The following is a 26615-nucleotide window of genomic DNA, read 5'->3' as shown; positions in this document are numbered from 1 at the left end:
GAGGGCACAGGGCAGTTTATAGATGAGAAGAGGCTAACTGGTTAAACTGACTGCTAGTAGCAACGCGATTCAAGGATCTCATCCAAAGGCTGTCCAAAGAAGCCAGAATGTCACCTTTAACAGGCTAGGTAGCTTGTTCCAGGCACCCACAGCCCACTGGGTAAAACAAGTTCTCTTTTTGAAACCAATGCATGGTTTCTCCTTAGCTGAGCACAAAATGTCACTTGAACTTGAACTTTATTGCCATGTGTGACCACTACGTGTACTGGTAAAATGGAATTCTTACTTACAGAAAGTTTCTTGATTGTTAAAACAAGTGTAAAAACACAAAGTGCAGATAGTGCATCAAGACAATATACAAACAAACAGTAGACAATGTACAAGCAAACAAGTAAACAGTTTGAATCTAAACAATGCAGACATGTAAACAATGACTGGAGATCTGCAATAATTAAGAAATTATAATGAGGTAGATGGTGTAGGTGTGGTCCGAGGGGCATGGCTAAATGTGTTCGCCAATCGCACTGTAGCTGGTCAAGTGTAGAGTATGCAGATACAGTTACACTGATAGCTGAATCAGAATATCCTCTATTTTGTCGGTATCCGTTATGGATGCTGCTGGTTCAAAGAACTTGATGTAGTCAAGCTAGATCTATCCTATCTTAATCAATGATCCAGTAGATCACTGGGCTCCATTGTTTGACCTCAAAATCCAAACGGGCATCACACACAATCACATGTTTAGCTGTTTGGTACTGTATAGAATCCGTTCAGATTTTATGGCTTCAGATGGTCAAAACAAAAACGAAGACTTAGAAGATAACATTACTACTGGTTCTCATTTATCATCTTAAAATCTTTAAACTAGTACAGCATTCTGAATGAACCTCTCTTCTGTGCATCAAGCATACCAAGACCCTAAGACCCAAAGGCTTGCTACCTTCCTGAGGCAAGGACTCTGCAAGAACAAATTTGCAGTCTGGCTCTTTCATATCAGTGGAAGAGGGCTTCATCCCAGCTCTGTTGCACTTCCAGTACTGCATTCCTCTCAGCCGAAGACCTATCCCATTTTGGTCCAGGACATAGCCCTCTTCCGCATCCTCATTCCTGCCGAAAAACACACAGATGGACATCCTTTCACCTACCTAGTTGCAGAAATTGTGAGGCGGTCAAAACGTTGACATACCAAATGTCAAAATGTTACATTGGGCGGGTTACATCACTGAACATTCCAAAGTTAAAAAACACAGGGGGTACATTTACATGAATCGCCAAGCAAGAAAGTACAATACCGCAGCTTTAACCTTAAAATTCCCCACAATTACGAACAATGTACACTTCACGATTAAAGAACTATATAAAACCGTTAAGCATATTAAATATTTAATTGCCAATTGCGTTTAAATCCAACATGTAGCGAATTGCTTAGGTAAACAACATGTAGTGAGTAAATAAAACCAATCATGCACATATTGCAGAACATTGTAGTTCGTAATACATGAACAGGTGTAGTTAGCGGTCTATCAAGTGGTAATGGGCACTGTGACATAATAATTATACATGCTTCCTGAATTACCTAGCAACCACAGAACGTAGTTTTTATCTACGTATGGATAACCTAATACTGTATTTTCTGACGTTACACCGATCGCTTTTCAAATTCTCATTAATTGAGTTCTGCTTTACTGTGATGTAACTATCTTCAATATAATGATTTTCTTGTTCAATGGGTTTTGCCGTTAATTCTTCTCAGGGAAGTAGTCTACCAATTTCGGTACAGATAAGCCTCTTCATTTTACTCTGCCCGACGTAACCGTGGTCTGGCTAGGATTGGGATAGCAGTAAAAAAAAAATCTATAGTTACATTTTTTAATACAATAAGATTCCTGGGTGTTCAGCCTTACCTGTTAATGAAAAAACTGTGAAAGCCAAAGTGCTTTTCATACCATCTTATTATTTCCACAGAACTTCTCCTGGGACACGCGTAGGTGATGTGATCGAAATGAGTAATCTTGCTGTCGTGTCCATCAACGGGAGAACTGTTTTGAACCTCCTGGAATCCAGGTAAGAACTGTCCCTCGTATTTGCTCCTGTCGATCAGCGTGTGGCAAACATTTCCTACGACAGATTTAATCACGGCGTAGGTCACAAACCCCTGGTCGTCTTCCACTACTGTAGGCGGCACCAAAACATCACAGCCCTGCTCAGACAGACGGCGGTTCGAGCTCTCCACATCCTCCACTTCAAAACACACGTTGCACGCCGTGTCAACGACATATGAAGGCTGTACGTCGTACAGAAATTCGGATCTAGTCTGGTTTCTGATGCTACCGTGATCAAGAGTAAAGACCCGAATTTTCTCTTTTGCACCACTTTGAGGCAGCACCGATCGTGTCTGTCCGTTTGTCTCTTCCCCCTCAGAAGGTTGATTCAGTCTTTCATTAACGATGAAAACAGCCGATCCCTTTCTGAGAGCAAGCTGCCTTGATTTCTCGGTTAATCTCGCTGCAAATAAATTAAATTTGAATTTAGTGACAAGGTCGTGAACTGTTTTCCCCCCGTTTAAAACGTGGAGGGCAATGTGATTCACCCGGCACAAGTACGCTGCCATATTTGCTGAAGCAAGACGGAAGTGTTAACGACTGTGCAAAAAAAAAGTATCCGTTTAAGTGTCTGTCATACTGTATGCTGTATGTACTACGGGAGCTCATTGATTGGTCTGTCGTAATTACGAGATAACTCCAGATTGTTTACCCTTGGTGGCAGCAATACACTTCGGTAATCTAGTGTTACTAGCAAACGAAAATAAATTACACAGTGGACGCCACAGCTTTCTGTCTGCAAATGCAAACCTGATGATTGTACTTTTTTAATAATTATATGTGAGTTATATACATTTACTTTCAAGCTGCTCATTTACTGGATGATGTCCCTTTTGCAAGCGTTTAGTCAAATATTAATTTCTGTGTTTCCAATCAGCAAGGTGGTGTCATTTTAGACATCCAAGAGAAAGATTATTCAAGTATCATTGCTTGTTAATGTAATGATATTGGTTAATGAAGCAGATATGCGCAATTTGTCAAATTGCCGCTTGCATGAAATTATTTCATATTTTACATTTATTATACACCCACCCTGCATTTTTGCCAAATGCAACTCTGATACAATGTAGATTCTTACCTAGAGTGGTGACTTGGCCAAGGGTTGAGGGGCAGCCAGAGCACAACGGGCACAACACAGGGTACACCCTGGATGGGATGCCAGTCCATCGCAGACACAGAGATACAAACACATCAGGGCCAAAGTGCAGACAGTGCATCAAGACAATATACAAACAGCAGACAATGTACAAGCAAACAAGTAAACAGTCTGGATGTAAACAATGCAGACATGTAAACAATGACTGGAGATGTGCAATAAATAAGAAATCATAATGAGGTAGATGGTGTAGGTGTGGTCCGAGGGGTATGGCTAAATGTGTTCGCCAATCGCACTGCTTGGGGATAGAAGCTATTGAAGAATCTAGTGCTAAGTGTCCGTATGCTCTTGTATCTCTTGCCTGAGGGCAGTGGGGTGAAGAGCTCATGCCCGGGGTGGTGACTGTCCTCTGTGATGGCCAGAATTCTACCATGGCAGCGGTCCTCATAGAGCTGTTTAATCTCGGTGAGACCACGGCCAATGATCTTCTGGGCCATATTGACCATTCTCTGCAGTGCCTTTCTCTCTCGAGAAGAGGTGTTGCCGTACCTCATAGTGATCCCGTTGGTGAGGATGCTCTCGATGGTGCAGTGGTAAAGTTCACTAACACAGGTACTGGGATTCCCCATTGCTTGAGGCACCACAAGAAATAAAGGCGCTGCTGAGCCTTCTTCAAGATAGAGTCCATGTGCACAGTCCAGGTTAGATCTTTAGAGATGTGAATTCCCAAAAACCTAAAGCTGGTGACTGTTTCCACTTCTGTTCCATCAATACTGAGTGGGCTGTGAGTGTGTGTCCTGTGTCTCCGAAAGTCCACTATTACCTCTTTCGTTTTTATTTACATTCAAGTCGAGGTTATTGCTATGACACCACCTAAGCAGCTGCACGACTTCCTCCCTGTAAGTGGACTCTTATAGTGGTGTCATCCGCAAACTTAATGATGCAGTTATTGTTGTGTCTTGCCGTGCAGTCGTGAGTGAACAGGGAGTACAACCTTGGACTCAGACAGCAGCCTTGTGGGGTTCCAGTGCTCAGGGTGCTCAGCTGCTGCATGCATGTGAAGACTATTGCGGAAATAATATTTTAAAATTACCATCATCTCGGCTGATGAGATTAGAGAAATTCAGCAAAAACTGGTTCATTGTTTCAATCAATACTGGTTATGAGACTGTAGAGAAAATTAACCACATGAATACAGAGGGATGAATAGCCTCCTATTATTTGTGGTTCTTGTGATGTTCTGAAAATAAATGCCCTTGAATATTATATGGTTTTTACATTTTTTCATGATCCAACACGAGGTCTTGTAAGTCAAATACAGTCAGATATTGTGACTACTTTTTTGTCCTTCCCGTCTTATTCTATGACTTAAAAAATACAAAGGAGTTTTACTTGTGACTGTTTTTGCTTATTGTTATTATTGTTATAAGTGTTCTGAGTAAATTCAAGAAATATTCAATTTGCAAAAGGAAACTGCATGAATGCGTTATTTATTCTTACTACTGGACCTTTTTGTCATTCGCAGAACTGTCACATTTTTGGCTAAAAGTTATTGATTACGATAGGAGAAATGTTTATGTTATTATTTTGTATTTACTTATGGAGCTTTTAATTTGTGAATGTAAACAACAAACGTTTAAGTTTTCGAAAATTGCATTATCAAAAAAATCAAATTTCAAGAAACACTCTAATAAAAAAAAAAGTTTTAAAAAAGGAATACGCCGCTTCATTATAAAACTTAGCAAAGTTGCACTGAATTTCACAATAGTTATGTTTAATGTTTAAAATGGCTTTTTTTTTACTGCATGCTCAGTACGGTACTGCAGCGATGACATCATCCTGTCACTTCTCCACGGTCACTGGTTTACCGAATAGGAGAGAGGGTGTTATGAAACTGGCACCATTGTGGCTCCATGCCTGTTGTACATTTTATGACTGTGTAACTTAATCCCCTGAGCCAACACGGCGATCATAGGCTACAGTTTCATTATTATCGTTCCCTGAAAAGCGACCGTAAAGGAATCATTTACTATTAGCAACGAAAGACCTGGCCTCTGATAGGCCAGTGAGAGGTGCCCACAGACGCGTCCAATCAGCATCTTCGGCGGAACCAGGTGGCGTGTGACATCATCACCCCCCCCCCCTCCCAGAGAAGGTTTATTTTGGCTTCTCTAGTCTCCCACTCGGCGCCATTAGAGATGTGGGTAGTATGGAGAACGGGGATTAAAATGATTTAATACCTGGGAAGAAGACAGGAAAAACGGCTTTTTTCCCCGTACAAGAGGGTCTTGCCGTCAGGTAAAGGTGTCCCGGAAGAGAAACGGAAACATGTAATTAAAGAAGGGAGTCGAAATAAACGAAAGGAGTGAAAACGGGGATTGGAAAAGCCAGAGCGGAGGACGGGGGGGACTGGGCTGCTCCGAGCAGGGTTTGTGGTGTTTGTGCACCAGAGAGGAGGATAAACGCAGGAAAAGGTAAGGCCTACCAGGGGGCCCTGCGCATAATCCGCTGGGGATGCGGCCAGTTTAGCGGAAGCGATCACTTCAGAGTTTATCGATCAGGGGGCTTTGGATTACTGATGTGGCTTTTACAATTCAACTGGCCAGTCTCAATATTTTCGGCATCCGAATGGCTTGGCAGGGTGATGGAATCGTGTGACACAATTCGGGCGTTAATAGCTGACCTTTCAGCCGGGGCTGCGTGTGTTTTCAGGCGAAGTATGGAAGATTCAACAGAAAGTCTGTGCGGCTAGAGTAAACAAGTGGCTTACGGTGATAAAATATCGGCCTAATTGAGAGTAATGAAATGAATGCATGTGGACAGAAATCCTTGAAGGAGAGCGGAATCGACCTGATTTGGGGGCAAGAGCCGTGAAAACATTTTAAAAGCCCCGTGAGAGCGTGGGGATATGAAGTTGTACAACAGCTCCTGTAGTGTACAACACCCGGGGGTAAATTAAAAGATATGTCCGCTATTTCTCCAGACAGCAAGTGCAATAATAGGATGGAGCTATTGGTATTAAAAGCAAAATCCGCAAAGGTTCAGTGAGGGTGTTGCACAAGCTACAATGTCAGTTGTACGTCTTTGCGAATGGAAATTTTTCCATTTGTTGATACGAGCCCTTTAAATTCGACACACCCAAGTCGGAAGCTCAGATGTTCAGATTTGTTACTGGGAGGTAGCCTTGGACTGGAAGTGGGTACATTGCAGATGTTGGGCAGCCTAGTTATATCTCCCGAGCGGTACAGAAAGCGCAGTAGCCAAATTTCACAGCTGTAGTACACGTCGATGTTAACACCAGCTAGACATTGCCTAAATGTATACCTAAAAATTAAAAAGTATGGTGGTATTAACATTTGTGTACAAATCCAGCATGTTCCTTTCCTTGTAGGTTAAACATCAATATTAAATTGGATAATTAAGATCATTTAATCTTAATATCCTTAAACATAAGTACAACATTTCTTGTGCCTCTTGACTGTACTGTGTTATAGTGCACAAGTACAATGCTCTACTGTTTGCATGTTTCCTGTATTACTTTTTTGTTTTGGCAAAGGTTGCAGCTTATAGCATTGGTGGTGAATAAAAGGGTATCTAACAGATTGTCTTGGCTTTTTCTGAAAAACATAAATGAAAAAAATTGATGTCTTAAGTAATAGTATGGTATTGACATCCCCTCATAATGCAGTTAGGTATTGCATTGTGTTCTAAAAGCTTTATTAAATATGAATGGCAAATATATGTAAAACATGCATGCATAGGGCTGTAGTAAAATAAGCTAAAAATCTTCTGCGTTTTAAAGTTCTGATGGTTGAGCTATTTACATCCAGTCAGATGAGCCCAGATGCTTCTTTTTTTTTGTTTTTGGAGTTTGGAAAGTGCTTTTGACAAACGGCAAGCCCCTATGGTTAATTCACAGATGAAGTTGATTTGGTCAAGTCTGGTAATCTGCATTTTGCATGTTTGTTCATATGTAAATCTGCCTTTATGATTTCAGACAGTTTGTTTACTGTCATGTCAATCTGAATCCATTAGAAAATGAGCATTTATAGTTGTGTGCATGTATAAGTAATTTTGATGGATTCCCCTGTGTACAGTTATATTTGACATAATAGTCATCTGGTTTAACACACAATATGCACAACTATTAAGAGATTCTGTTAGATGTTTGGTAAGTAATAATAAACTTTATTTTGTATAGTGCCTTTAAAGGTGGCTTCTCAAAGCGCTTTACAGGATGACAATAACAATAAATAAGAAGACTTCAACAATAAATAAAGTGTGTTTTCTGAATTTGTTGTGCATTACTGCATGAAGCATATTGCATTAATATGCAGCGTCTGTCCTATTTTGTACTTGCTAATAGGAAGTGGCCGTTTACAGTGAAACCTAAGACTTAAGGGTTGTGTTTACACTCATGTCTCCAGGCAGTGGTCTAGTGTCCAGGTTACACTGACTTGTTATTTAGCAGTTCTTCAAACTGTGCATGGTGGTAGTATTAGCAGCTCCTGATTTGTGTAGCATAAGCTGTTGGGGATAGGGTTTCTGTTTTGGCCCTGAGTTGCATGGAGATGCATACTTTAATTTAAGAATATAAAGGATACAGACTCCAGGAGGCCATTCTGCCCATGTAGTCCATTTGGTACTTAGTAAATGATCCAATGATCTCACCCAGGTTCCTTTCCAGATACAACTATTTTTACATGTTTGAAATTACTTTTTAACATCAATATTTTATTTTTAACAAAGTTTATTCTTGCTTTAATATTTGTACAGCTCCCAATGTTCCACGTAATATTGAACATTTGAAAGCAATGGTATCAAAGCTTGAAGATTTTTCATTTACGACAATCTGCACTGTAGCCATTAGATAGTGTTTGGGTCATTCTTTGCTGCTTTGCTCATTTTGAGGCAGCTATATCCTTATTGCTGTAAAATGTGACAGTTTTGTGCTCTTAGAAATTTGTGGTTAGTATTTACTGTGGCAATGGAAAGTGAAAAATTGCTCAGTCCTAATGTTTAGAGACATTGTTCTTAACTGAAAACAGTTCGGGCTATGCTGACAACAGGCTACTGTTGCATGGTTTAGTTTTTCATCTCATGTAAAATAGATATTGGTTCCGATTGGTAAGCTGAGTCAAATTTCTTTCAAGTTGTTTTATATACATAAATTGAGGAATAATGATGTTTGGGGAAAGTATCACACTCTTCAAAATAGTTGTACAAAATTGTTTGAAAAAGTGTGGTGGCGTTTTATTCCTAGGTAAATGCTGTTTTGTGCTTCGACAAAGCTGATGGAAGCCTACACGCTGGGGCTCAGCATTAAGGTGACATTACATTGTTAAGGTCAAGAGCAGGGGCAGGGGAAGTGTGATGCTGGTTTTGGGAGGAAGTCACTATAACATAAGGACATCTTTGGTCTAGATTGAGGATGTCCTCGCCTCTCAGAAATACATTGACAAAGTGCTTGAGCCAATAGTTTTCCCATTCCTGCAAGCCAGTCCTAATGTAAGTGTTCCAGCATGACTGTCCAGAAGGCTGTATTATCTTGTCAAGATATTGGCATGGTCATTGTCTTCCTCCAAAACTGTGGACAAGCAGAACAACCCAGGGAACCATTTGCCAATTTTTTCTGTTTTATTTTAAACCACTTAACAGAAAATGCTTTGTATCTAATGCATGCCTTTACCTCACCCTAGACTTTTATCATCAACGTACTGCATGTTCAGTATTGTATAGTTATTTTGTCTAACTAGTACAGAGCATGACATTTAACAATGTTTTTTTTCCCCACCACATTAGCTTGCTTCCTGACCTTGGGGGCAGCAACATATTGTGCGAGAGGGACTGATCAACAATGACGGAGCTGGGCATAAAGTGGGCTTGTGAGTACTGCACGTATGAAAACTGGCCGTCGGCGATCAAATGCACCATGTGCCGTGCACACAGACCCAGTGGCACCATCATCACTGAGGACCCCTTCAAAAGCAGCTCTAGTCTGGAAAGCAGCCGGGAGTGGGACCCATCCAGCACTGAGGGGGGCAGCAGCCTCCTAATCTGTCCAGACTCTAGCGCTAGGCCCAGGGTTAAGACTGCCAACGCCACAGAGAGCACCAGCAAATGGTCATGTCACATGTGCACCTACCTAAACTGGCCCCGTGCAATAAGATGCACTCAGTGCTTGTGCCAGCGTCAGCGGACGCGCAGCCCGACTGAGTCACCCCAGTCCTCGGGCTCGGGCTGCCGGCCCGCCCCTCCTCCAGTGGACCCGTGTGAGGAGTACAATGACCGGAACAAGCTGAACACCAGGACTCAGCACTGGACTTGCACTGCTTGCACCTACGAAAACTGGCCCAAGACCAGGAAGTGTGTTGTGTGTGACCACCCCAAACCTAACAACATAGAAGCAATAGAGCTAGCGGAGTCCGAGGACCCTTCCTCCATCATTAACGAGCAGGACCGTGCTCGGTGGAGGAGCAGCTGCAGTGGTGGTCAGAGGAGGTCACCCCCCACGTCCAAGAGGGATTTGGAGGTTAAAATGGATTTTCAGCGGATCGAACTGGCTGCTGGTGCTGTCGGGAGCAAAGAGGAGCTCGAGGTTGACTTTAAAAAGTTAAAGCAGATCAAAAACAGAATGAGGAAAACGGACTGGCTGTTCCTCAATGCCTGTGCAGGTGAGTGAATTGGGCTGATACTTCTATTCAAAGCGATTTGCACTTCCATATTTAGAGCTGGTCATCTTACTGGAGCAATCGGAGTGAAGGATCTCACTCAAGTGTACAAAAGCAGGGTCGCGCTCAGGAGAGGTGTAAGGAAAGGCGTAATCGCGTCTCTTTTTCAGTCCTGTGCGATGGCCTCAGGTCAGGCTTTCTGTTTTGTTGACACTACTGTTTACTGTACTGCTGTGCATCATTCTCTCCTGGCCTTTATACCGAAGAACTGTAAATCAAATTAGTTATCAGTTCAGTTGATTCTGTGCCACCTTAAAACAATTTAAATATTCTTTTTCATATATCTGTTAGCTTCGGACAGATTTTGTTGCTTCTGCTTATGAAAACATGCTGATTATAAGCTTTTACCAGAGGCTGAATAAACTGTTTTGTAGATACTAGGTTGTTGTAAAAGAGATTCTTAAACTGCAGGCAGTAGGTAATGTGTATTTGAATCAAAAACTAGTTGATGTCTAGAAAACAGGTTACCGATAAGGAATGTAATGCTCCAACTGGGATGTTTTAAGTAGTGTAGTGCTCCAGGTATCTCTATTAGAACCACTGCTCTTCCTAGATTATATGTGGTTTAATTCCTGAAAGCTATTGACATTTACAGGATGCCAAAATAGGAGTATCTGAAACCTGGCATTTTATATAGTTGTATAGTTACTTTCATATGCAAGTAGGTTAACTAAGTATAAAAGGAAAACTACAGTTGCAAGCAAACATACATTTCCAGGGTTGAAGGAATGTCCTACTCTAAATGAATCATTGAAATGTCTAATCAGAATCATCTGCATCAAGTTAAACACTATAGAGAGCAGACAAGTGGAACCTGTAGAAGTGCATTTAAAACGGGTTAGGAGGCACTTTTTTACGCACAGGATTGTTGGAATCTTGAATAAGGTACCCAGGCATGTTGTTAAAGCTGATAATCTAGCTTCTTTCAAGGAATGGCCGTAGGAGCTACTTGGCTATATAATACAATTGTATTAGATAATTAGCTACTAACCACCAAATGGGCTCTGAATGTCCTGAAAGCACTCATCTCATTTGTAAACCTTGTGCTTACAAAGAGATTGTGATTGATTACAAACAGATGATGTCTGCATGCTAAAACAACCTAGATGTTAAATAGCGACCTTCCATTTCCAAGAATGCATCTGTATGGTTTCTAGTATGCAAGGAGTGGAAACTATGCAATGCATTAGCAGTACATGGAGCAAAAAAAATCCTTATTTAACAGCATTCTGAACATACTAGGAAATTAATTTCCATTTTAAACAACTGAAAATACTAATCCTTGTGAGTAGCACAACTGATTAAGGTAGTATGTTAAACGTACTTTACGTTTATATTGTAGGCAGCGATTATTTTTGTTTATATCGTTTATGCTATAATGAGTGCTTTAAAATGCCCTGCTTATAGTACACTCATGCATTCAGATGTATCACTCTTCAACAGGATATCAGGGTCTGTTTGATTGTAATCTCTAAGAAGAGGGAGTGGGATAGATTTCTTTGTTGACTTCTGCATTGTAAGCAGTTCTGGAGGAGGAGAAGGCAGGAATTAAAATCTAGAGATGATTTTAGAACATACTGTTCCCTTTCAATGCTCTAGACAATGGATACTAGACTGCATTTCAGTGAGACAGTACTGTAGAGCACAGGAGCAGACATTTCGAAGACATGCCCCTGTTCTCCAGACATTGTGGTTGCTGAGGGACGGAGCTACTATTGGCTTTAAATCAAGAGGGCTTGTAAACAGTGTTGCTCATATGTGCTGAGGTAGGCAATGTGCAGTAAAAATAACTTTGACATGTGCAGTAGTCAAAAATAAACAGCTGGGTACACGGGCTGCTGACCTTCCTACTCTTACTGAGAAGATGGCGTGTTTTTTTTAATGAAAATAGGAATTTGTTTCAAGGCTTGGGGCACCTGCACACACTTTTTTTTTGCATTATGCTGTTTTATGGTGCTGAACTGAGACGGTATGTTTTTGCTCAACAGAGATTGGGTAATGCGGGGTTTAAAATGAAGCTCTAGCTTAATGACAGTTGTATCAAGGTCAGTTTTTACTGCCCAAGGGAAAATCTCTTGCCATTCTGTATATTCCATTCAGACCTTTTCTCATTTTTAGTATAGAGAATTCTGTCTATAAATATATATTAGTTTGCTAAGTGTGAACCCTTTCTCTTTATTATACTGTAATCTGGATCTCCTAATTGTGCACATCCCTTATTTTCTTTAATATAATCTTAGAATTTCAAGATGTACTTTAATATGAAATTGTTTTAACTAATTGATTTCTTTTTGGAATGCTTTCTTGATTTTGGGAATTTCTGTAGTTTGATAGTGGTACTCTGCTTGATGGTAATGGCATAATAGAAATGCATGTTGAAATCAATCAAATTACACAGCATGGACCAGTTATGAAATTTGCAGTTTAGAAAATGTAACTTGTATCATTTCAGCACTGTATTCTGGTTTTACTGCCCTAAGGAATGGTGAATTCTTGATTTTGTGGTTGTAGACTTGCTGACAGTATTACACTACATTGTTTCAGTGAGCAAGAGAAGCATGAAAAATAAGTCCATACAAAAATAGGAAATTTTATTTTTACTTTCCTGACACATTCAGCAAGTCCGGAAGACGGAAACTATGTAAATACTAGTATACATGGGGATGGTATTCCTGCACATTTGTTTAACATATCATCATAGAGCCCCCCCATTTTTAACAGTTTCGTGTTTGTCAAAGTTGGGCATTTGTCAAGGGCTCATAGGCAACACCTCTGAAGTTACTGGAAAGTTTGGACCAGTACCATTTTTGGTGTTAATTTGGCCAAAACCTTCTTGGGTAAAGTCATGAATCTCTTCAAGTAAAAACATATTTTGAACAGCAGATGTTGTTGAAAAATTATGATGTTGTGCAAAAACTGTGGGCGGTTTAGTGGGGGTCAGTCAGACATTTGGAATGATTAGGATTCTTCAGACTGCCTTTGCTTATCTCAGAATTCAGTTCTCTTGTGAGACCTTTACGTCTACAGTCCTACTGTCACCCCTGGCTTTCGGTTCTGAGACTTTGCTGAACAATGACTTTAGTGAAGGTAAAATGTACACTTTTAAAACTGAGAAATTAAGTATAATTTGCAGTGGCCATTTGGATAGCTCCTTGGAAACATTTGTCTTAGGCTGTGTTTTAGGACATTGCAACCTTGCAACGGCCTCTAGGCTTAGACTTTTCAAGGTGACATATTCCAGTGTGATTAGGAATGTCCCTTTCACACGGGACTTGTTATAATTAGCAAGTGGTTCAATGGTAGCAGTGTTACATCAGCAAGCTGGCCATAAGTCAAGTAAAAACTGGGCTCAGACTACACAATCCACTGAAGTAGTAATCACAAAAACATCCAGGAAGATTAATGTTCTTTGAACTGAAACATTTCATGGTCACAGTAACAGCATACCAAATTTGTGAATTTTTTTCTCAATTTCTACAAATACTTTGCATTGAATTCTCTGCATTGTTGTCCTAGTCGAGAAATTGTCGTTATTTTACAATAGTGGCTTTTTAGTCCTGTTGCAAGGATCCATTACTGTGGTCGATGCTCATCTTTTTCATTTCTGTTAATCTCTAATTCTTAAAAAAAATTTTAAATGAACATCTTAATTGTGAAGAGAGAATCAGGCTTTATTCTCTAGATTTAGTGGTAAGGTGGCTATCCTGACATTGCTGTAGGCTCTTAGTAGGTGGCTATACTGACTGATCATTAGCTATAAGTCTTTTACTGCTGTCTGCATTAAGACTACAGATTAGTTTTGTTTCTCCTTGCAGACTTGTTGATAATGTACAGTGCGTGATCTGATGGTGGTGTGAATGACGATGGATGGAGTACGACGACATACCTTATGTAATTGTGTGCGAATAAAACTTGGCAATTATTTGCAAATGACTGACAGTGCATTTCATCAAAGAGTGAAAAGCAACACTGATTCTTAAAATACCTGCCATCTGCTTTTTTTCCAGTTTTCTCTTACATTGCATTAATAAAGTGAGCAACATGGCTGTGCAGCTGTCACAATCAGTGAATTGTCCTCTAAAATATCAGTGCATAATATGAGGAAGTTACAGAGTAAGGGGTGCATTTGATTTGAAACGGTTGCTGGATTTTTGATGCTGGGTTTGTCGGAACACAGATTCTAGGCCCTGATGTTTCCATCTCGGATATCCAGCACTTGTGTGACTTGGGTGAACTGTTGCTTTTGAGTAGGATCTCTTGACTTGTTTTCCTATACTTAGATAATATGCACGTAGTGTTCATACCAGTGTGAACTGTGCACACTATGCATTTTCTGCTGTTACAAGGGATTCTTGTGGGACATGGGGAATCCTTGCAGGTGGCGCCTCATTTATTGTGTTGTTGTGCGACAGGTGTTGTGGAAGGGGACCTGGCAGCAGTGGAAGCCTACAAGTCTTCAGGAGGGGACATTGCACGGCAGCTCACAGCTGATGAAGTGCGTCTCTTAAACCGTCCTTCTGCTTTTGACGATGGCTATACTCTGGTACATCTAGCTATCCGCTTTCAGAGACAAGACATGTTAGCCATTCTCCTGACAGAGGTAAGATCCTGCACACAAGCTGAAGCAAGTTGAGAGTATAGCATGTGGATTTGTTGCCACTCCAGTTAACAGTGGACCTTAATAGCATTACATGATAATGCAACAGAAATGTTGATTTTAATTTTAGAGGTTTTGGTGTCCTCTTTTTGCAGATGTCAAAGCAAAGAAGTTACCCTCTGTAAATACGTTTTTTTCTGTTTGTGGAAGCATTTCTTGAATTTGTATGCCTGTCAACATCCTGCTTAAACCTGCTTTGCATATCAGAACAGCATTAAAAAATACAAATTTTGCCTTAGTTTCTTTGAGATGTTGGAATGTTGTAGATGTCAAAATGTCCTGACTTTACCTGCATTAATAGCTCTGAATACCTGTTGAAAATGTTACCTGTACTATCTGCATTTCCCTCGAGCAAAGGGATCTCATGCTCCCGCCTGGTGCCGGTGAAGGGGATGAAATAAAGGATCATTCCTTCGATCCTTCTGGAGGGGACTTTGGCTGATTTATTGGTTGTGATGTCATGGATGTGTTGAGTCCTAGTTGAAAGGGTTGTGATTAAAATATCTGGAAGTTTATGGAATGCTGTAAATGACATTGGAGCTACTGAACATAATACACTGTAAAATGTTATGGCATACATGCAAACGGATCAAATGTGTAAACGTGGCAAAGTCCTTTCAAATGTAGAAAGTGCTTGTATCCTGAAAGTTTTATCAGGTCAGTTCAGTTTTCTGGCCAAACGTAATGAATTCTAAAAAAGTTCAATTTTTCTTAAATGTAAAATTAGTTGCAGTATTTTGTGTAGAGTGGCAGAAGAAACTTGCCTCTGTAGTAGCTGTTGCTCAGATACGGTTTTTTTTATGTGTGTGTGTGATTTCCCACAGGTCTCTCAGCAAGCTGCCAAGTGTATCCCTGCCATGGTGTGTCCAGAGCTGACGGAGCAAATACGCCGAGAGGTTGCTGCCTCCCTGCACCAGCGCAAGGGTGACTTCGCCTGTTACTTTCTCACAGATCTCGTCACCTTCACCTTACCAGCAGGTAGAGTAAAATCACTGGACCTGCTACTGGATTTTTGGGTATTAAAGTACAGCTTATAGTTTACCGTCACAAAAATGATTTTTATTGATTAGTTACAGTGATGGTTGTCTGACATTTGTGCATATAAAACACATTTGTGAACCCCCCCCCAGTTTGGTCTGTATTCTCATTTTTTTACCTAAAACACAATTGGAGCATTATGAAGAAACTTCTATAGGTGGATAACCAAATTAAATGTATTACTGACAATGGATTATTTATGGATGATCCATTGGTAAATGTCCTTGTATGAATAAGTATGTGAAGTCTTAGTTTCAGCAATTGGTGTCAACTCATCGAGTGGCAATGACTTCAACTAGACCTTTCCAGTAACCGTTTTTCTTTTTTAGGAGTGTTGGTGACATTCAAATTTTTTGGCATGAACCGCTTGCTTCAGACCCCGCCATAACATTTCAGTGGGGTTTGGGTCTGGACTTTGACTTGGCCAATCCGTTTCAGCCATTTTCTTGTGGATCTGCTTGTATGCTTAGGATCATTGTCTTTCTGCATGAGCCACTTTTGGCTCGGCTTGAGGTGACATAGTTTCATGGTTCTGTCGATGATGGCAAGCTGTCTGAATCCTGAGGCAGCAAAGCATCCAATCCATGATACTTCCTCAACCATGATTGACAGTTGGGAGTGGGGGCTTCCGTTGGAAGGCAGTTAAGGTTTTTGTGTTGCACAACATTTGTCATTGTGGCCATAAAGTTCAACTTTTAACTTGTCTTTCCAAAGAATGTGCTTCCTTTGGTCTTGTGGATCATCAAGGTGAACTTCAGAGGCAGTGTTCTTTTGGGGAGAAAGGGTTTCTTTAAGGGTATTCTCCTATAAAAAAACGTTTTCCTTTTCCTGTCTTTTCCTGATGGTCGTGGATACCGACTGGATGCAGTGAGAGGGGCTGGCATATTTTTAGTTGTTAATTTGGGGTTCTTTGTGACTTTCTGGTGAGCTTCTTTACTCTTGGGGAGTCTTGGTAGGAAGACTGCTTTTACGTGGTGTCACATTAGTGCGTAATAGGAAAATGTTGACAGTGGATGGACAGATGAGTCTAGACAAATGTTTAGAAATTGTGATCACAGCATGACGTGTTTCCACTAACCCATATGGTGAGCATCAAATTCTCAAATGTTTTGAACATTTAGACCAGACACTGGTCAAACGGTCTGTTTTCTTTTTACCTAATTAAACCACTTTACTCTAACATCTACTCGTTTTTGTTAAAATAGGGGGTTCACTTATTTCACACATACTTATTAATCTTTTCTTCATACACCATACCAATTGAATTGGTATATTTTAAGAAAAAAAACAATTTTGATTCATCAAGAGTAACCTTGTAAGAAGCTGTAATTGCTCTAAATATATTGGGGGGTTCACAAACTCTCTCTGCACTGTAGATTAAGTTTTGCATTCTGTCCTTGCTGAAAAATATAAAGTGTGAGAATGTAAGCAACAAAAGGTTCTGTGATTGGCATTATAATCTTGGGTACATAGTTGTCTTCATATCGTGGTAGGCACAGGACTCTAAAAATAAAACCAAAGAGCTAAGGTTAAGAGTTCATGAGTGTATTTTTTTTGTAAATCTAACATGAGGCAAAAGATTAAGCTGAGACTGGCGATCTGCAAAAAATATATTTTGTTATGCCAAATATTTCTTTGCATGCAGAATTTTGGCTGGAGGCCATTTAAGCAGCTTTCTGTTTGACAAAACCAGTGCATTCATTATTATACCAGATAATGGATACCAGTGTTCTTGGGCATTATGAATGTGCAGTTGAGCACAATGTAGCTTACCAAATAGTTTGTTTACTAGTGTATTGCAGCGAATATAACATGCACAAATGGTTTATCAGCTGTTAAAACCAAAGACATTTCTGTGTAAAATTTGAAGGCAGAATCATGTTGAAAGCTGGAAGTTGAAGCGCAGGATCCCCATGGTAGGAATGTTCTTAGTATTGGAGCCTTCTGTCACAGTGACTGCCAGTGAAAAACAGTCATTTTTGACTGTTTAATATATAAACGTTTTATTTGCAGATATCGAGGACCTTCCCCCTACAGTTCAGGAGAAGCTGTTTGATGAAGTGCTAGACCGAGATGTGCAGAAAGGTAAAATGATATTAATAAACGCTCAGGCAATGAAATGCAGACCATTCAGGAAATGCAGTGCTTATTATATGTGAACATCTGAAGTCTCTAACGCTTTTTTTTTCAGTGTTTTAACCTAAGAGCATTGTCAGAAATAGCGCTTGGAGAACATGGGCTGTCCTTTGTTTATGGAAGCCCTTTATTAATGTGGTTTACTTCATGTGACTTATCTGTCCTTCTGTTTTTTTAGTTTTCCACTTTGTACAAATACATCACATTTCTTAGCCTAATGAGACCTTAATTATCTACTTTAGTTTTCTCATTTAATGTTGCTCAGTGTCTAATTGGGTTAATTTAGTTTTAGGGCATTCAAGGATTTAGTGTATCCCCTATTGAGTGATGCTTCCTTCTGGGATTAGGTTGTTTTTTTCCATCCAGACTGGCCTTCTGCAGGCCTCAGAGTACTTGTACTGTGGCCCATTTATCCATTTTTAAACGAGGCAGAGCTGAAATACAGCAGTTTAGTAAAGAGTGCAATTAAAACGGTTGTTGTGCTTTTTCACATCCTTTCCCTCTTTAGAGCTAGAGGAAGAATCTCCAATTATAAACTGGTCATTGGAGCTGGGGACTCGACTGGATAGCAGACTGTATGCCCTTTGGAATCGAACAGCAGGAGACTGCCTCCTCGATTCAGTACTACAGGCCACTTGGGGCATTTATGATAAAGATTCCGTTTTACGGAAAGCACTTCATGATAGTCTCCATGATTGTTCACACTGGTAAGAAAACTGCACTGTGGAAATTGTTTTGCTAAAAATGGTGTGGAGAGAGTGAGACTGAACTATATTTGTGTAGATCATTTTTTTTTAAAGTAGCTGCACTGCAGTTTGTTATTCCAATGGACTTTTTTAAGTTCAAGGATGGGTCTCCTAGGAGTGCAGTTCTTTTTTTTTTTTATGAGCTGTGGGGGTTGTGGTGCTGAGTGGTGGTACTTAAACTGATTTCAGGTTCTACACGCGCTGGAAAGAGTGGGAGTCTTGGTATTCTCAGAGCTTTGGATTGCACTTCTCTCTGCGGGAAGAGCAGTGGCAGGAGGACTGGGCTTTCATTCTGTCCCTGGCTAGTCAGGTAAGTACCCTTCCTGTAGCCTGTTCAGATAGCTTGGCTTTTCTTCGCTGGGTTCCAGGTGCGTTGCCAGGTCATCTGGCAAACCTGTAGGGCAGCCCTTTAGTTCAGCTAAATACATTTTCGGTGGGAACATTCTTCTTTGGAAAATCCAGGTAAACTGTGTAGTTGCGTTCAATGTCGTTTCCTCCAACCATCTGTTAAAGAACAGGTCCTTTAATGTGCTTCCTGTGTTCTACCCACAACTACCGAGACCATGCATTTGTTAGCTTTGTAAAGGCCATTTCGTCTCCTGCCAAATGCAGTGCATTATTAAGGTCAAGTAGATGCTTAATCCCTTAATGTAGGCTCAGTCGTAGAATAATGTTTTCCAATCATATTGTCTTATGTGCTAAACATTTATCAATAAATGTCAGCTATTGCATCCATAAACCATGTAAAATACGTTCCCGGGAAATCTATTTTTTTAGGAGGTGATACACTTATAATGCAGCCCTTGGCCTAGCAGACCTGAAATACATATTGCAGATCAGTAATCTCACAGATGTCTTAATGTAATCGTCCCCCCTTCGGTCTTTGTGTTGAGTCTCTAAGAAATCACACCTGATAGTACTAGCTGACAATGAAGAGCCTCTGACCTCCCCCACTCTGGAATCATGTCGGAATTGTTACATGAAGATCAATAAATCATCTCTTTTCAGAATGTGAATGTACTGGGAAAAGTCTGAGAGTAGAAATCCCAGGTGGAGAGTATTGCTGCACCATTGAGCAAGGCCCATTTCCCAGATCACTCTGGAAAACCCAACTGTACAAAAGGCTGTCATCATTTATATAAGGAAGTAAAACTGTAAGCCACTTTAAATAAAAATATCGGCCAAATTCAATTGTTCTTCTAGACCTTACTACAACAGCAGTTTTCAGGGCTACAACCTAATATTAATTAAACACGTTTACCACATAGAATCTGTGTAGAATACAATGTGTTGTGCATTGAAAAGGATTAATATTATTTTCTTTTCACTTTTAGCCTGGAGCAAGTTTGGAGCAGACTCATATTTTTGTTCTTGCACACATTCTTCGTAGACCAATCATAGTTTATGGAGTAAAGTATTATAAGAGTTTTCGTGGTGAAACATTAGGTTTCACACGTTTTCAAGGTAAGCAGCTTGTTCTTAATTTTACAATGTTTAATTCACATTTTGCGTTCCTGTTTTAGAAATCTTGTGGTGTTTCTTACAAACTGTTTTCTACAAACTTAACTGTTTTCTGAATAACTAGGTAATATAATATCATTACCTGAGTGTTTCCTCTGTAGAAATTTAGGGAAAAATATTTAAGCCATGTATTTAGTCAGTCACTTTAAAAATCTTAAATACTCTTTCCATTTCACCTTTGGCTTTTTCAGTCCTGAACTTAATCAAATGCACCTGGGGGCTGCCTGAATACAATCTGAATCTTTCAAGACTGCCTGCAATTAAGTAGAAAAAAAACTGGAATGGTTAAGGCTTCACTTGAAGTATAAATTATACCTTTTCAGACAACGTTGCTGAGGGCTTCTGAGTTTAATTTCCAAGCCAGCAGTTCTTGCATAAGAACACACTGTGCCTTTTGTTTCTCCTTCTTGTGGATGCTGCCTAACTTCACAGGAGAAATGGCTTCACCTTGGATTTTTTTGTTGTCTGGATAACATTTAAGAGATGAACTACTGCTTTCGATTGAAATCAATTCTGATCCTTGTTGAATTCTCTTTTCACAAACTTTTCAGTTTTGTAATTTGGTATAAAGGTTTTTGCCAGCTGCTCTGACTCCCTCATACCTTCAGAAGATGTTTAAGTTAATTTATATCTCTAACTTGTCCAAGTGTGTCTGCCCTGCAACTGACTGGAGTACAGTTTAGAGTGTAGTTCTGAAATTTTTTTTTTTAAATTACCCACCAGGAGATCTTAACTTGCAAAAGTTGCATTAATATCATGAAACTAAAGTGGAATGCCAGAAAAGCAAAAAATAAGTACATTTTTAAAATATTTTTTCGATAAACTAGACCTTTTTTGTGCACTTGTTACTGCGTAAATTTACAATGTGTTTATATTGAGGAAAAGGAAGTATTTCTTTTAGTCTGTGCTGTCATCTGAACTGTTAAGCATGGTGAAAGACTAGGGTTAGCTGTGCAAAAGCTTAGTGTCTTTCACCTTGGTCACATGGAGAGCTTTATTTAAAGTTTATTAGCCAAATGTTTGTATGTTGGAATTATTCGAGTAATTTCAGTTCACATCTTACCAGTTCTGTCCTTGCATGATAGAATTGTGAGTTATCTTAATTAAAAAAAAAATCACAAATGTAATGGTTGGATGTGAAGGATATTAGAGATCACTTGCTTGTACAATACTTGTGAAACGAATAAAGAATGTTCTTTATCACGATGCAAGTTTAACGTGTAGCTGTTGTGACCGTGCCAAAACCCTATACACAAAGTGGTTTATTTAAATGAATTTTCCCCTTTTCTCTTCCTAGGCGTTTATTTGCCTTTGCTGTGGGAACAGAGCTTTTGCTGGAAAAGTCCCATTGCTCTTGGTTACACAAGGGGCCATTTTTCTGCACTGGTGGCAATGGAGAATGACGGCTATGACAATCGAGGCGCGGGCGCCAACCTCAATACAGACGACGACGTCACTGTTACCTTCTTACCATTAGTCGACAGTGAGAGGAAGCTACTGCACATACACTTTTTATCTGCACAAGAGGTAATACTGTCCACAGGAGGTTCTAGGATCTTAATGATTAAAGGTTGTTTCATCTAACCTGGAAATTTAACTCAGTAGGGAAGTGTTTGCAGAGGCCTAACAAGTAATTTGAGGAACGAGCTGGATCATTTCATATCCTACTTTAAGATCTCTAGCATGAGTATAGTTTTTTTTTTCTCTCCTTCCTCTCACTGTCTGGGTATTAGTATCTATAATTCCCTTTTCGGTAGGTGCAGTCGTAACTACCAAAGTATTTCTTAGCCTTCAGAAGAGCAGTGACAATATATGGCAAATCATTTTGATTGTATACCGCCATCCTGTCTGCCTCTGCTCCTGCCAGATGAGCAGTTTATTTCTGTTTTCCATTCTCTACTCTCATAACCTTTTGCAAGTGTCCCCTGTTCTCCATTTTAAATGCACTTCCATGTGGCTTCTTCTTGTATGATTTATCTATTGAATTGAATACAAATCGGGATTTCTGTGGAGCGGGTTTTAGATCGGGTCCTCTCGGACTCTGTTCGAGATTGATAAACTCACAGAAGCTTTGTAGTGTAGGACTTTCCTTTGAGGGATGGGATGTATCTGGCAGTCCTTCTATGGACTGATTCCATAGCATTTTTCAAACAGGTGATCCTCTAGTTCTTGTTTCCATAACATGTCCCAGCAGTCACGCTTATCAGTCTATAATTATTTCGTTCACTTTTGTAACCTTTATCAAATCGGTTCTACAGTCTGTGAGTAACTCTACTCCTACTTCATTCTGAAATTTGCAGCTTTTATGAGGACCCCAGATTGGAGTGCCTTGTCTGCCCACTCCTTTGGCTTACTGCTGCAATTTTTTCATGCATGTATGCGCTCAGAAAAACATAAATGATGCCTTTGGGCTCTGTAGTTATATTCTGAATTATATTCGGAGTGCTCAGCAGGAAGGTAAAATGGGCTACCAGATGCCAGCTTGTTCAGAATCTTGTATCTTTTGTGGCAAGCTCTGACCTTTTCTATTTGTCACTTTTCACAAAAAGAAATATGTGCTGAGAACACATGTTCTGCCAAAGGGATGTGCCATTAACTTACCTCTATGTATGTTTTTATAAGAATAACACTGATTTTAGATCTTCATTGTTTTGGCATTATTGTATAGATCAAGAAAAAACACAAAGCAGTATATCCTGCACCTTACCTCAAATCTTAGGTGGATGTGCTAATGAATCAAGGTGTATAGACTTTTATGAAGGGTGTTGGCTAGTTTGGTGCCGATTGGTAGAACAATGTGCTAATTGTGCAACAGACCAATCAATGTTCTTACAAGATTGAAGTGGAGTCCTACAACCTGATGTACTCAGCCAATGGAAGAAGGTACCGGCATGCACCATGTCAGAGGGCTATCTGCTGCAGGTCTGCTGTTGTTCCCTGCCTTTCCTGGGCTTTCCTGTCTTAATGGGCAACACTGCTCTAATTGGTTCTAACAAGGGGTTGGACAATGTCCATCAATTTCAAGGCCACGTAATTCCTGGTCCCTGTGGTGGGGAACCTTACCAACACTGCTCTGCCACAGATCTCATGGTGAACCCATTCTCACTTGTTCAGCAGACTGTTCATGTGGACTCTATTGCTTCAGTGCTGAGCTTGCAGGAATCCCTGACTGGGCTGTGCCTGCTGTTGTGCATCATTCTGCAGGAATTGCTTGGATGGAAACTAGATTACCTGTGTTTTTACCTACTGACATCTTAGTGATTCAGATCCAGCCCAGTGTGCACAGGTTTAGTGTTATCACGACAGTAACCACTTCTTGAATCTTGAGGCCCCTGACTTATCTTTGGGTATATTGTATTCTGATGTGGCTTTAATGAACAGAGTGCTCATCCTCACACTGTGAAAAGTCTCCACTCCAGACTGTGGTCAGTGTAAGTTTCTATTGGACAACATTGTTCCTGGCACCACTCCACTTTGTCTGGTCTTGCAAGTATGGATCCCTGGGCTGTTGAGACTGCCTCTACAGCTTGTGAGCCTGTGCTTATTCATCAAGCCCCATCTGGGTATGGAACCCTCCTTCTTGAAGACCTCTCCAGGCTGCCCCCCCTACACGTGCTCCTTTTTACAGACTGAATGTGATCATATAAGGCTGTCTTCTGCTCACTCTCCCTCCTGGTTTATGAAGGTTTGGATACCCTATTGCCCTTTGATAATGACTGCCGTCTGTCTGAAAGGGATCAGTAGGTTCTACAACTGGTTCCCTGAAAAGAAGTGCCATCATTACTCTCGGCGCAGTTTTTGTTAAAAATGGCGATGACTGGCTCTCCTCCGACAACTACAGATATGATAAGGAGAGTGAGCCGATTGTGATTGGATCATTTTGTTATACATATTCAGCAGAAGGACAGGGATAAGACTCTTCTCGTCGGTAACAGTAATGCTAACCTTGCATTATGTGTGTGTTTAGTGTTTTGCTTGTCGTCCTCAGATCGGCAACGAGGAGCAACAAGAGAAGCTGTTGCGGGAGTGGCTTGACTGCTGCGTGACGGAGGGGGGCGTGTTGGTCGCCCTGCAGAAGAGCTCGCGGCGGAGAAACCACCCACTGGTCACGCAGATGGTGGAGAAATGGCTGGATCGCTACCGGCAGATCCGGCCCTGTGCCTCCCTCTCGGATGGGGAAGAGGACGAGGAGGAGGATGATGAGTGAGGGAGGGAGCGCAGGAGACCAGATTAGCATCGCAACTGCAGTGCAGCCTCATCCATGTCATGTGGATTTCCATGCGCTCTGTTGTGGGGCAGCCCTTTCCCAGAAAGGGACGAGCAAGCAGCCCTCTAGAAGTACTCGAAAGAAGAGCTGTTGCCGCAAGAGTATAAAACACCTAAAAGAAAAAATAGCAGATGCGTCCTGAAAATATGAAAAATGTTTGACTGACACCTCTACTTTGCTGCAAAATAGAAAATGGTTGGATTGAAATTAATACAAAAGAATTCTAGTTTACTGAAATGCTATATTGAACTTTAATTTTTTCCAAATGTAAATCTTTATCCATAAATGTAATGCATGTGGTTGTCTGAGAAATTCTGTTAATAGGAAAATACCAGCAACAAAAAGGAAACTTTATATTGGTTTAATATGGGCACTTAAAGCACATTTTTAAAGTGGCGTTTATTCAGTCTAGATTTCTTTTTAAGTCTCCCCCTATTTTTAGTTGAACACGTTTTCATTTGGCTTTGTGTGTGATAGAAGCCAGTGTTGCCCATCTGGATCACGTTACAGGCTCTACCTGGGCCAGGTTCTCCATCTTCAGGAACTTCTGTTATGGACACTCTACCTTCACATCACTGCATAACACATCTATTTACCTGCCAGACTAGAATAGAAGGATTTTTTTTGTTCAGATCTAAACCTCTATCCCCTTTTGACACAGCTACATCCGCTTAGGGATAAAGACTTTTTTTTTCCTGATTGTTTACCCTTGACAGGCCTGAAGATTTTAAAAAATATTTATTTGTCAAGAGATTGCAGAGTGCAGAGGAGGTACTATATTCTCCCTCGGATTCAGTTTTGATTTTTTTGTGGTTTTGTTGATTGTTTATTCAATCTTGATGAAGAATTTTGTTGCACAAAATACATATTCTTGCTGTGAGAAAAATCTGTACAAGTTTACTTTAGTTATTCATGTGTGATGAGTACCTCATTTTGATGTTACAACCTTGGTGCTTATTTTTGGGGAGGGGAAGAAGTCACCAAACACATTCAACATTATGAAATTAATGCATTAACATTAAATTAGAATCACTTTCATTTCCTGTCCTGTTTTAATATTTTCCATTTTCCTTTCTGAATAAGTAATTCATCTTTCATCTTGTAATATTTGCCATTTGTTCTTTTTTAGTAATGTTTTACTAATCTTTATCTTCACAGATGAAACTGCAAACCAAAGCATAACACTATCTGGTTGGATAACATTGGTTTAATAGCCATGAGTAAACGTACTGTATATGCACTGTTTTGGTGTAATCTTCAAAGACCTACACAGCTGAAGTAATTTTGTATGCTGCTTTGTATTTACCTTATTAATGCAAAATAAGAAATTCTTAGTTTAGTACTGAATGAAGATGACATGAACCTGAGTTATAAAAACCCTTTATAAACTATTAAGGTAAGTATAGTTTCAAAATGCTATTTAAAATTAAAATATTAAACATGTAAAATGTCAGGAGCTGCTTTGCCAAAAACGGTATATTTTTTTGGAAAGATGTTTTGGAAGAATGGGGGCTTAAATATCACAGGACCATGTTGTCTGACTTTTACGTCACGAGTGATTTTATTTTTTGTTTGTTGTTGCAACCAGTTGTATGTATACATGTGGTTTTGATAATATGAGCTGCGGATAAGCAGAACAAAAAAAAGTTCCCAGTTTCAAAGTCTTAGGCTGGGATTTGTTTGAATATCCGGAATAGAGAAGGGCAGCAGAGAGTTGAGATTTCTTAGCTATTTGTAGACGTGCAGAAGAATTCAAGATTCCTCTGCTAATGCACCACAAGTTTAAAGCTGCTCAGTGGAAGTAAATATGAACAAGATACAGAACACCAGTCCAGCCAGTTACGTGCACAGAGGACTGGTTAACAACCGGACCAGCGAGCGTGTTTTGGCGTGGAATAAAATGAAGTTAGCTGTCGCAAGAACAGTACCTTTAGGGCAGGCAATGTGATTACTCCAGGAGCGCCCAAGACTTACTCTCCATTGTAATTACCGAATTTCAAGCGTGACTAGAATCCTTACACTTTCGGGCAAATTAATTTTTGAATTGATAAAACTAGTGGATATTAACTTTAATTCATAGTTCTGATTGTGCACAAGGAAATTTAGTTTACTACAGAGCCTGGCAAGCGAATCTCGTAACGACTGGGGTTTCATTCTTCGAGCTTTTCGTAATGCATCATATTTTTTCTGATGGAGATTTAACAGACCCCCCTCCTACCCCACTTTTGTGTTTTTTTTTCCTAGCAGACTTGGCTTCATGTTCCACTTATTTTCTGATGCAATCCCATTGCAACGAAACAATAAACTCGTAACAGCTTGAA

General features: G+C 40.1%; 2 protein-coding genes across 4 annotated transcripts in view; one reads left to right on the top strand and one right to left on the bottom strand.

Moving 5' to 3' along the window:
* hpdl (4-hydroxyphenylpyruvate dioxygenase-like) overlaps nt 1–2652 on the bottom strand; it is a 6976-nt gene extending 4324 nt beyond the window's left edge. The window contains exons 1-2 of the mRNA XM_006630517.3: nt 1905–2652; nt 941–1107 (exon numbers count right to left, since the gene is read on the bottom strand). Coding sequence (XP_006630580.1) covers nt 941–1107; nt 1905–2611 — 874 coding nt within the window. The 5' untranslated portion in view covers nt 2612–2652. The remainder of the gene's footprint in view (nt 1–940; nt 1108–1904) is intronic.
* Nucleotides 1975–26615, top strand: LOC102691541 (ubiquitin thioesterase ZRANB1). 3 transcript variants are annotated; one of them, XM_015346816.2, is made up of 10 exons: nt 1975–2064; nt 9001–9872; nt 14342–14529; nt 15411–15564; nt 17638–17709; nt 18269–18467; nt 18696–18816; nt 19841–19970; nt 21325–21554; nt 24016–26615. In XM_015346816.2, the coding sequence occupies exons 2-10, from the start codon at nt 9056–9058 to the stop codon at nt 24232–24234; spliced, it is 2130 nt and encodes a 709-aa protein (XP_015202302.1). In that variant the 5' UTR covers nt 1975–2064; nt 9001–9055; the 3' UTR covers nt 24235–26615. The 3 variants fall into 3 exon arrangements, with proteins under 3 accessions (XP_015202302.1, XP_015202303.1, XP_006630477.1); XM_015346817.2 differs by lacking the exon at nt 1975–2064 and adding an exon at nt 5352–5496; XM_006630414.3 differs by lacking the exon at nt 1975–2064 and adding an exon at nt 5352–5672.

The sequence above is a fragment of the Lepisosteus oculatus genome, chromosome 4, assembly GCF_040954835.1.
Source record: "Lepisosteus oculatus isolate fLepOcu1 chromosome 4, fLepOcu1.hap2, whole genome shotgun sequence".
Lineage (NCBI taxonomy): Eukaryota > Metazoa > Chordata > Actinopteri > Semionotiformes > Lepisosteidae > Lepisosteus > Lepisosteus oculatus.
This window is presented reverse-complemented; position numbering and strand designations above follow the sequence as displayed.